This window comes from Festucalex cinctus, chromosome 2 (assembly GCF_051991245.1).
Source record: "Festucalex cinctus isolate MCC-2025b chromosome 2, RoL_Fcin_1.0, whole genome shotgun sequence".
NCBI lineage: Eukaryota > Metazoa > Chordata > Actinopteri > Syngnathiformes > Syngnathidae > Festucalex > Festucalex cinctus.
This window is the reverse complement of record NC_135412.1, coordinates 15,312,466-15,324,881: the sequence shown is the minus strand read 5'-3', so window position 1 is coordinate 15,324,881 and position 12,416 is coordinate 15,312,466. Positions and strand designations below refer to the sequence as shown.

The window sequence follows — 12,416 nt, the reverse complement described above, 5'->3', positions numbered from 1 at the left end:
CATCATTGTTTTGAAGATATACTATATAGTCATTATTATTGTCATTTGGCAATGCAGCCACCTATTTCTTCTTAGTGATGCTTTTGTTCTCATTCACATCCATGATCCACACAGAAACAATTTACACAACCGTATTACATAATGTCTATACAAAATAACCCATTAAAAAGGCACAAGTGTTATTTGTGACGTCAACAAAGCATGATGGGAAAGTCTCCAATTACTGCTGTTGTCTGGCACTCATAAAGATAGTATCAGTTTGCTCAAATGTGCACCGGAAGTGGTGTAAATACGTTTGAAAATAAGAGCAGTAACAGGAAGTGCACCTTTGGTTTTCCAGCGTTTGTTCAATCTGCCTTTTTCAATGTCAAATGTCTTCTCCCATTTTATGCCCTGCACGTGCCTGTTGGGGCCTTTTTCAACTTTACCCCATTTTATCTTCTCATATTTGTTCAAATAAACACTGAATGTGAGAGAACGCAAACGCAGCAGAAAGGCCTGAGCAGAGACCCGAACCTGAAACTGTGAGCCAGATGTGCAACCCACTAGTCAACCGTCTTCTTTTTTTTTTTTTTTTTTAAAGTAGTGTGGTAGCTCTGATGAATCCTTGTGCCCTCCAACACCAGAGCAAGAATCTCAAAAGGATAAATCACGACAAGAAAAATGAATGGAAGAATCAGCACAAAGCTGCGATTCTTCGAAAGGAGAATTCAGCGTATTTATACTCCGACTTTTGTTGAATGTGCATTTTTCGATGGTGTTGTGACAAATCCTCCAAGGTCTGGTGAGTCACCCGCCCTGTCACTGGAACGCAGGAAGGCTGGGCCAGCGCTTCCGTGACATGCGACTGACGGGAGGCCGGGGAGGAAGAATCACGGAAAGCCGAGCACGTTGACCGCTCGGATTTTGCTTTGCCAGCGCGCGTGTATTCATCTCGCATGCCACAGAGTGATCATGTTGGCAAGCTAATTGCAAATCTGCCGATTCTTTAGAATTCCTCCATTTCAGCACTGGCAGGATGAAGCCGGTCCATCATCTCCAGTCTGCACTCCCGAAGTCCATTAGCGTTGGTTTGGACTCCAAACTGACAATCAATCTGGCTGGGCGTGTGCGGCAGAGTGTCGCTCGTCGACTGCACGTCTGAACCTCATCACAAAGCTATTATCTAGAAAAGTCCAATTACATCAAGTGGAGAAAACCCTCCAGCATGGGTCCTTTGGGCCAAAAGAAAGAAATGGGGGGGTTGGATGATGAAGGAGGCAAAACACTGCAGGAATACTAAAGTGTTTCTTTTCGACGGAAGCGCCATTTATTTTTAGGGTCACATTTGAACTTTGTCCACTTGAAAATAATTGTATTGTGCGTAGATGGGAAGCAGCAGTGTGTGTGCGCGCGTGTGTACGTGTGTTGGCACACTTCCCACATGCTCACTGGGCCTTCATAGAAGTGCGACAAAATATTTGCAGCAGTACTTGTCACATATGGATACTCGTATCCATCCAGTACGCCAACACCAGATCTTATTGGCACAGTCAATCACCGAAGTTCATGCAGTCTTGGGCATTTAGGGCCGAATCCACTAAATGTTTATGTGGCTATTGCGCGCCGCTAACTGCTGTTATTAAAAAAAAAAAAAGGAACACTTGGGGAAAAAAAACAATAAAATATTTTCACTCAGAAATTCTAAGTAAATTTTACAAGGAGGGTTTTGAGGACATTTTAACAGATTAATTTAAAAAAAAAAAATCTCCTCAAGGGTTGAGGAACGAACCCACAAACTTCAAGTTGGGAGTTAGCCACGCTACCACCTGAGCCATGCCATTGATGGTGTCAGGTGGAATCCTTGAACCTCGAAGACCTTTTCGGTCTCATTTTGGACCAATGCAGTATAGACCCTTCCTGTGTGACGTCACGTTTAAGTGCACCACTTGCGGTGGAGGGCAGGGCGTCAATGCGAGTGAATTAGAAAACAATTAGCGTGACCTAGAAAATAGGTCAAACAGTTGCTAAATCAGCGATCAACGCGATGGTGAACATGTGCACTGCCTACGGATGCTCTAAAGGATCAAAGAGAGATGAGATCATTCTTTCGGCTGCTGGTAGTGATTCTAAACTAGGCAGTGAGGAGTGAAAGACGAGCACGGTGGCTAGTGCGACTGTACGACGCAACTGCTTTGCACCCACAAAAAATACGAGAATATGCTCAGATCATTTTATATCAGGTAGTTTTTCTCTTTTTCATATACAATTGGTCATAACATTCATCTCTGATTGTAAATTCGAGGCAGACGTGATGAGTGTGCCATATTAACTTTAGTGAAACATATACTTTTTTTTTGCACAAGTATTCAAGTAATTTTGAACAAATAGTTAACAATTTAACACGATTATCCCAATTAACACTTTAACTCAGGCTTGATATCTGCAGAGGAATGTGTAGTATACGTGCAATCTGTTTGTTAGCAGCTAGCAAGCTAAAAAAGCTAAAGACTTCGATATACAGCAAGACGAGTATATCCGGACACAAACGATTTAATGAATGACAATTTACACCATAAAAGTAGTGATCGACATACTGTTTCAACCCCCCCCCCAAAAAAACAGACCTTAAGCTTCCACTTCCACTTTTCCCTCTAACAAACTCAATTTTTTTGTAGCTAGTGGCTGCAAACGACTGGTTTCATTGAGTCGCAGTAAGGTAGAGTCCTAGTCTGGACGTTTTTTGTGACACTTGACATATTTCCCACCTTTTAACGAAAATGCTCGGCGAAAATCAAGCTCACTACATTCATTTGTTATGGGATGTTTGCCCATGGAGGCGCAGCGGGAGCTAAGCAGTGACGTCAGCTGGAAGGGTTTGTAGTGGCAAACAGCAAAACTGGCATGACTCAGGTGGTAGAGTGGCTGTCTCCCAAACTGAATGTCATGAGTTCGTTCCTCAATGTTTCAGTTTTTTTGTTTTGTTTTTTTTAAATAAATTGGTAAAATGTACTTACAATTCTCCTTGTAAAATTTACTTAGAATCTCTGAGTGAGAAAAAAACTTTACTAGGTTTTTCAAGTACATATTTAAAAAAATAATAAAAATTTAAGCAGTGAAATGGAGCAATCAGGGAGCGTCTAATCCACAAAGCATGTGCAGATGGCGAAATTGATGACTCTGTCAACCAGATTGCGCCCATGTGAGCTGGTGGGTTTTGCGCATTTTTAAATGAGAATAGAAACAAATAAAAGCAAACGATAAAATATGCAACTCACCATCGCGCATTATGATTAGTAGGAATTAGTGGCCGTCCTACACTTGTTCTCTTCAACGAGCCAGTCCCATCGAAGAAACGCAATTGTCTTCATTTTGGCCCAAAACGCGTTTGAAGCAGAATCACTCCACGCAGTTGAAGGTCAGTATCATACACAAACGCTGCTGTCCGCTACCTCTCCGCTATATTTTGCCAAAAAACAACTAAATTATCGCCATTGCTCACAGTGCCTCTTCGATCAACTCAGAGCCACATTTTTCGTTCAGTCTCTCTGTGCTGCCACAGATGGTGGTTGGGGACGTATAATGGTGAGAAGAAAAAGAGCATTTCGACACATTCATTAGGGCCATTGATTGGAGAAGGAAAAAAATGTATCAAGTGTAGAAAATGAGAGGGTGCTTGCAATAATGAAAATGACAGAATGATATCCAGTGCTTTCAGATGGAAATCAACAATTCAAAACTCTTAGCAGGGAGACAAGAAGCAGACAGAGGAGAGTGAGAGAGCTGCTTTCATGATCTTTCATTTAGTACCATCTTCTTTGCTTTCAAGAAAAATGAGCTCATAATGACAACCCAAAAGCCCAAGCCGAACAATATCTTCGCATAAACACTTTGCATCGTTGCTCTGTGTGCTCACCCGGCAACACATTTGAAGTGTTTTTCCACCTAAAACAAATGACTTACGATTTTTCATCCATCTCATTGTTCACTTGTCCTTTATAGAGGCAAAAGAAAGTCTCGTGGGCCAAATTCAAATAACTGTCATACTGTGACCTTTCAAGACTCCCAAAACATGGCAGAGGCACTTTGCATCTTCATCTGCGTTTGTGAACAATTCAATTGGTGCGACTGATGAGGCCGTCAGTGCTGCTCTTTACTGTAAACGGCTGCTTCGTCATCCCGGGAGAGTCCAGATTGATCGGATGTCGCTGTGATACAATACCGGCTAAATCCAGATGGAATGTTGACGGCTCCGGAAAACCCAAAGCAACCTTGTTACCTGAGACAAAGCTGAAGAACAATGGTCTTGAGCAAAAGGGCCCGTTGTTTGCTTTCAGTTTAACTCAATGGCACCGACGTTATTAGCGAGGAGACAGGTGGAGCTCTCTCGCTTGTGAGGAATGTGCGCTTTTGTTTTCTGGCGACAGCTTGACCTCAACTGTCAGAGTGGGCTGGACTGACCACGCCGCCATCTCCTGGGAAAAATTCCTTGTGAGTACCACCAGCTGCTGTGGGAGGGGTCCTTTGTAATCTCACTGACAGTCCAGGTGCTCTTACCAAGCATGACACAGCAAAATGTTTCAAGTAGAAGATCAGGAAGACATGGTTGAAATGTTTTCAACACTTGGACTGGTTACATGAAAGTAGGCAGCGATTCAACTGAGCCAATGTAAAATATGTGCCTCAGCTCACCTAAGTCAAGTCAAGTCATCTTTATTTGCTTAACACTAAATTAGCATGTTAATGTTAAGTTAGCTTAGCATGCTAAGCTGATGCTAAATTACCTCAGCATACTAAACTAATTATAAGATACTGCTGAGCTAATGCTAAGCTAATTTACAATCTACTAATTTACATCATTTCAACGTGACATTCAAAAGATTCAACTCTTTCATTTCACTTTAGGGATGATTTTAAGTTCATTAGCTACTTGATTCTTCAAACATTATTCCATTTTGTACCTGATTCTTCAAACCATGCCATTTTTTTTTTTTTTTTTTTTTTGCTATTCAATATCAAGTTGGCTTCCTGTCGTTCGGGGCATTCAAATCAAGTAGTGATATGGTAAATGCTTTATTTTGAGAATGGAGGGTGTTGAGCTGCTATTTCACTGAGGTTCAATTTAACAGGCCCAATGATGAGCTCTTCCCAAGAAATCTGTACGTGTTTCATTGCACAGAATGCTGATGTGCTCGCAGAAGTCGTGACTTATTCTGTTGTACGAGTGCATCGGTATACTCAGTATTATTCCTTCAGCAGCCTTCCCAATTCAATGTGTCGTCATCATCGCTCTTTCTTTCTTTTGTTTTTTTTTTTTGCGTGTGAGTTTGTGCGGTTTAATTCACCTGAAACCTGTTATAAATCCTAAACCCTTCACCTTAACCGGATACTTCAGAGTCCTGCCAGAGTTGTGAAGTTGTAGGAGACCAGAGGAAGAATCAAAGGAAAGAAAGATGAAACAAAGTGAACAGACACCAACTACCTTTCTTTTTCACCAACCCCAGAAACATCAAATTAGAGAGACCTCAAGAGACCAGAGGAAAGACTAAAGAAAGGAAGGAAGGCTAGATGAAGCAAAGTGAGGTCCACAAACACCAGCCTGCGATGCTTTTCTGTCTGCCTTTTTTCTGCTTGTAAATCTTTCTCTGCAAGAGCATCTGATGTGTAGCTCATCAAGCCCACCAATCCAAGTGATTCGCCATAGATGTCATAAATAGCTCATCCCGCTGTGCTTTAGAAAGATGAAATCAAGCAAGTATTTGGCCCAGCCCCCTAATGAGCACTTAAGAGTTGGAAAAAAGCTACAGACATAAAAGTGGTGTGCATGTGTGCATGTCTCTGGGCAGTTTAAAAAGTGACAGAGCATAAATGGATGCAGAAAGTAAAGAAGTAAGTCCAAGAGAACCGCAGTGGCACACAAAACGTTATGTGACGCTGATCAACCTTCAGCTTGTTTGGATTTGGATCCTCCCCCATAACAAGGTGATATAGAAAAAGTGTAGCAGTTCAGTCAGCTGAGTTAACAGATCAGACGTGTTCGGGTGGGTGGTTACTAGTTAGACTTTACTTTACAAGCAAGTGAAGCATATAACGATAACCTGATATTGTACAAAAATAATTAGCTTGCTCCACTTGCCGAGGTTGCTACATTACAATTCAAGATCTTAGTTTTGTTCTTTCTTGCTGTCGCCAACTTTCAAAAATTGAAGGGTGAATGATGAACACAAATACGATTACGCAGGTATGAAGTAGAATGTTGACACCTTTGATCGGTAACGTGCACTGTTTTGAGATTCCAGACTTGTCTCATCTGTCTTCTTTGTACAAGACTCTGCTGTCACCATTGGTGACTTGAGCCCGTTGCCCGTGACCGAGTCGTATATCAACTTCAAGGTGTTGGACGTCTTCATCTGTCACACATCCAATTTGTGGAGTAAACTTTTGTTTCAAAGTTTAATGGTAGTACAGTCTCTTTCTTGCCGATTCAATGCCTTGGGCGGTTTGTATTAGGGATGTAATGATATCCAAATATCACAATACGATATTATCACGATATGAAGGTCACAATATGATAATTATCACAATATTGTGGGGAGATTGGCGAAACAAAAAAGTCACAATATTGTAAAAAATGAGCTCATACCACACAATATCGTGCTTTTGTACATTACAGCAATGCATGTAAGCAACCTAATTCTCTAATAACACTTAATATTGAGGCACTTACTTGCTAATGTAAGCACACATTGAGTTCCTCCACATATTGACTCAGTTCACATACATGCACCTTCATCAGAAATTAGCGTGGCTTTTAAATATAGTCAAAACATGCCTTGTGAAAATTAAACTGCACTAAAATAACTAGCCAACAGAGGGTGCTAGAACTGCACAAATGAAAATCAACCTGACGTTTTTAACAGATGCGCTGCTTTTAATATTGTGACATGATGACGACGATATATTGTGGCAGTTTTAATATCGTGATATCATGATATTGCCATTATCGTTACATCCCTAGTTTGTATTGTTATATTTTTCAATCACTTTTGAGCTAGCATAGCTGAGGTTCATGACAGCTTTTGGCAAATCGGAATTCTGAAGTGACAAGTATAAGGAAAAGCCATCCTGTCAGGTCAGTCCGGGTCACGTCATTCTCATTTGAATGATTTACTGATCGAGTACAGATCAAGTACACAGATGTGGAGTGGAGCCTTTTTCTCTTAATATGCGGAAGAATGCCTAATCTGTCCAAAATAACTTATCCTGTCTTGGCTGCCCTCGCACACGGTGGTCAGCTCAGCCTAACCCATGTGACAAAGTGTGACCTGATGGTCTTAACTGGTTTCAACTAGACAAGTGCTCCAGAGTGCAGATAGGAAGATGCCAAGCCAGGACAGGTCACAGAAACACAATGGCCTAGCTCAAGTCACCTATTATAAAGAAATCTAATCTAACTTGGAGGGAACATCACAAATATGCAGAATGCTGGCCAGATCAACCATTTCGAGTTCTAACTTGTAAGGGGGAAAAAAATGGGTCAGATTGGTTGGATGTTGAAATCTGTAGTCTGACTTTAGTCGGCCAATCTTACTGATAACTTTAGAATAAAACAACGGTAGGCCTTCTTATTATAAAGTGGCACAATAATTGTCAAGGCTCTTTTTAGAATTAGAGCACTGCATCAAGCTGAGACAGATGTAATTATGCAACATGCATTTGACAAACCTGATTTTTAACTCTGCCCCCTGACGCCGGACACTTGCGCGCACACACGGCTCTTGATGACATCAGCGGGGGCCAAGCAAGGATGCCGAAAGCAGACTCGAGCGTGAGTGTGACGTCGCCAGAGAGCAGCCGCTATAAAAGATGGCACGCAACGTTGTTGTGCAAACACAAAGTTGAAGGCTGCCAGCAAACATCATCAACAACATCGTCCACCGATCGCCACTGGCCACTTCAAGAGGACTGAGGTGAGGTCAGCTGAGTTTCCTTTCCTATGCAAGAGGTAAGAGCGCATTTCTTGACAGTCCCATTTCTTCACGTCTTCATTTGTAAGGTCTTGCCTCGACCATCATCAGGCTTCCAAGAGACACGCCATGAAGTCCACATGTCTGCTCTTCCTGGCTTGTGTCCTGCTCTGCAACTTGATGATGGTGTGCAGAGCGCAGGGCATCTCTGCCGGGGAGGAGCCGGACTCCAGGACCATGGACGACCTCATCCTACGCGGAGCCGAGAGCCTTCTGCTGCGCTCCGTCCTGCGCAAGATGCAAGCCGAAGACCACAATCTGGGTGAGCACACACATTATCTATCTATCTATCTATCTATCTATCTATCTATCTATCTATCTATCTATCTATCTATCTATCTATCTATCTATCTATCTATCTATATATATATATATATATATATATATATATATATATATATATATATATATATATATATATATATATATATATATATATATATATATATGTATGTATTAGTGCTGTCAAAGTTAAAGTGTTAACTAATTAATTAATCACAAAAAAAATCATGTATTAACACAGATTAATCACACTCTATTAATTTTGACCGCAGATGATCCTTTAACTTGATAGCGAATGGTTCTGTTAAAGGTATAGCACAGGTTGTGTTTGAACAATTAGCATATCCACATGCTTTAAAGTAAAGCATTAAATAAATGTTTGCGTATGACATTCAGAATATTTGTTCATATCAAAACACAACAGGTGATTTTCAAATTTGGCGGGCAAAAAAACGTTGATAAAAAGCCTTTTTAATATTTTAATTTCGTGATTAACTGTGATTAATCAAAATTCTAAAATATAATTAATCTGATTAAAAAATGTATATATTGTAAAGCATTTTTGGTTGCGGAAAACAAACAAAAACAAACAAACAAACAAAAAGACTAAACAGTGCTGTGTGAACTTCATTTGCAGTGACCTCTCGAACTATTTGGAAAACACAAGATATAACTATAAAAGAAAGAACTAACTTCATTAAAAATAAAGAGAATTATTTTCACCATTAAGTCTCCTCCTTTGGGATGATAGTGAAGATCTGTTTTCAAAAAGAAATCATTAACTTAATTTTAAATAAAAATTTCTATATGCGACTTACTATGCAGGTTGGTTGAACCATCTGAACCAGATTTTTAGGACAATGAAACTGAATAGCTAAATACAACATTCATTTTATGGACTTATATTTTCCTGAAATATTTACTTGATTTGCTAATTATTTTTTAAATGATTTTTTTTTACTTTTGGTTTGGATGCTACTGTTTACATTTATTTTAAAATCTCACGTACTGGGTACATGTACTCTCATTTGAGAAACATATAATGGCATGCAAGTCTTACAAAGTGATATGTAAAATGATTAAGTAGCCTATATCATATAGGCCTATACAAATATGAAAAGAAAAAAAACACAGCTATAAATCTGCATCTAACTGTAATTAATAAAGTGACAATCTCAGAAGTTGCATGAAGTTCTTCCATGATCGACACTGAAATTGTTTTGAAGCATAACGGTTTATCTGATCCCCATTTTTAAATGTAAAATTCTAACCTGTGTGCGATTTGTATTCCAACTTTGAAATGACAAAGCTCTGCAATTACACACCAGACACGTCTTGTACGCGTGGGTTATTATTAACTCATTCACTGCCAGTCATTATATAAAATTTTTACATTTCCAATACTCGCGTGATATTACATTCAATAATTATATATAAACCGAATCTACCAAATAACAGAATAGACTCCCTACTTTTTGTCCCGTCCCGTTCTTTTATAATTGACAGCAGAAAAATGTAGGTTTGCCAAAATACAGCCATTTCTCCCATGGACTCTGAGACTGTGTTTATTTCCTATAAAATGGGGCAATGATGTCATCTACCGGTGGTTGGGCATCAGTAAAGTTGTTTCCAAGTTTGATATTTACAGTGGAGCATGCTCAGATTCGCCCCCATTTAGCACCGCTCTAAAAAATACAATTGACAAGTATACTTGTCAAAGGCAGTGAATGAGTAATATCGTCGCGCGCCGCCGAGCAGCTCGACCAAAAAGTAGCCTTAATTCCCCTTGCTCTTCTCCAGGAGGACTCTCTTCTCAGTCTGAGCCAGCGTGGCTGACAAAGAGGCAGCATCCTGGCAAGAGGCACCGCGAGGATGTGGGCGACGAGGGCGACGCCGGCGACGAAGCGTATTCGGAGGTGGAAAGGAGGCAGCACCCGGGAAAGCGCTCCGCCGCCGGACACCTTTCGGAGCCTGCCGTGATAGTCGTGCATGGTGACCTTTCCAAACGGCAGCACCCAGGCAAGCGCTACGTGGTGGTGACGCGGAGCCGGCGGCAGCACCCCGGCAAGCGGCAGCCCGACGACGAGGAGGACGAGGAGGAGGAGGAGGACGATGACGACGGCGGGGACGACCTCCCAGAGTTGTACAGGCGCCAGCACCCCGGCAAACGCTTTTGGGATCGTCCGGGAATGGCCACGGTCAGCCCTTGCGAAGATCTCTCGGACCCTGTGACATGCGCCAAGACCAACCTGCTGCTCGACTTTTTAGCCGACATGAAGCATGCAGAGGAGAAGCGACAACATCCGGGCAAAAGGTTTGCCCCCGACGAGGGACAGTAGATTGATCGCTTCCATGTTAAGCTGTATTGACAACTCAACAATGTACATCACGAGAACTAAAGATTAAAATCAACAAAAAAAAAATTCCACCACGTTGTTACCTTTTGTGTTGTTTTTGTCTTTGACAGACACATTACATGGAATTAAGTCGACAATTGCAAATTTATGATCTGCATGTTGAAGAGAGCAAGCGCATGCGCGAATGTTCCACAAACTTACATCAATATGCAACTAAGTTATCGGACTTAACTGTCGAGGAAAGCACACAGTCTTGCCCAAAGAGAACTTACCCATGTGCCATGACATTTCCCATGTGAAATGTGTGCCTTGGCTTTATAAAGGTTAGCAAACACTGACTTAGATGACATTTTGCCTCTCATCCGAGATGGCTTTATCACTTCATCCATTTTCTTTCAGGTGTATTCAAACAGCTTGAAATGTGGGCCTGTTTAGTTCAACACTTTGCTGTTTTGCTGATGGATGAAAGTGAATAGCGGCTTCCTTGCATCTTCTGCCATCTAGTGGACGAGCATTTAATTGTTAGGCCTGTCGCTATACGCCACCCACATCCATCCTCATACAAGTACATAGACGAAGAAAATGACATTATTTCTGGTGAATAGATCTTTTTTTTTCTTCTTTTTTAAAAAAATATACAGTCCAAACCTAGCCTCTCCAACAAATTTCCTGGCCTCAGTTCGCATGCACGGATACACAACCATACTAACAAAAGCTGATTTAAGGGTCATTCCAAAATTTGACATTTGTGCTTAAAAATTCTTGAAAATAAACCTTTACTTTTCTGATTTTCTGCTACATAATCATCCATAATAGGTAATAAGCTATCAGAGGCTTGATTATCGTAGCTTAATGGTACATTTTATTTTATTTTTTTAATTTAATCACAACCCATTTATTAAATATAGTGCAACCTCACTCTAATCACAGCAACAGAGTTGCCGGTAAACAGGGTTGCAAATTTGGATGACTGTTAGCTTTCTCTCAGGAGTAGGGGCTAGCTGTTACTGATGGTCAAGAGGACAAACTTTACATTTACAAACTTACTTATGTAAATAAGGGGGAAAAAATTGTCCTATTTTCTGATATGCATAACGGTTGCATGAGATAGAAAGAGACATTCAGTCAACGCTAAAGATGCTGTAAAAATATGAAAACTAGAAGAGAGGACATACCTTTTCTCTACCCATTATTTTGGAAAACTGATGATGTCCAGCGTATCATTTGATTCAGTTTTCTTCTTCTACCATTCTGAAAAGATCATGGTCACCTGATGGTAAACAGGGTTACATACATCTAGTGGGACACACGTTTTATGAAAAATAATTATATTTGAAATATTATGTTTAAAACATGTCGCCACAGTTGGGAGACAGCAATGCAACAATACACCAAAATATTTAAATTTGATTTCAACTGTTTTATTTGAGATTCAATTTGGTCAGTTGGAGGAGGGGATGGCATTTGGGGGTACTCCAGAGTCCAGATTTATTTGGTATTGCAGTATTAAATACATTTTCAAGCATTATTTATTTATTTATTTATTCATTCATTCAATTATTTATTTATTTATTTCATAAGATTTTTATTTTTTTTTGTCAGGACAGTAATTCAAATGTTAAACCGTTTTGAATGTGGATTAGTTTAAATTTGATGGGTGTGACGTAAAATGTCCTCCAATTCTGGAATATGCCTAAAATGTATTTTATGGGTTATATATCTGCTGTGAATTGGTCATCAAGGAAGGACGACAGAAAAAGCAATTTTTGGG

General features: G+C 40.3%; 1 protein-coding gene across 5 annotated transcripts; it reads left to right on the top strand.

Annotated features, from left to right (window-relative positions):
• The first annotated feature begins 7,760 nt into the window (after positions 1-7,760).
• On the top strand, positions 7,761-10,710 carry trh (thyrotropin-releasing hormone). 5 transcript variants are annotated; one of them, XM_077513176.1, is made up of 3 exons: positions 7,761-7,949; positions 8,058-8,268; positions 10,089-10,710. In XM_077513176.1, exons 2-3 carry the CDS (start codon positions 8,076-8,078, stop codon positions 10,625-10,627), a joined length of 732 nt encoding a protein of 243 aa, XP_077369302.1. In that variant the 5' UTR covers positions 7,761-7,949; positions 8,058-8,075; the 3' UTR covers positions 10,628-10,710. The 5 variants fall into 5 exon arrangements, with proteins under 5 accessions (XP_077369302.1, XP_077369303.1, XP_077369299.1 ...); XM_077513177.1 differs by having other exon boundaries at positions 7,761-7,954; XM_077513173.1 differs by having other exon boundaries at positions 7,762-7,984.
• The last annotated feature ends 1,706 nt before the right edge of the window (positions 10,711-12,416 follow it).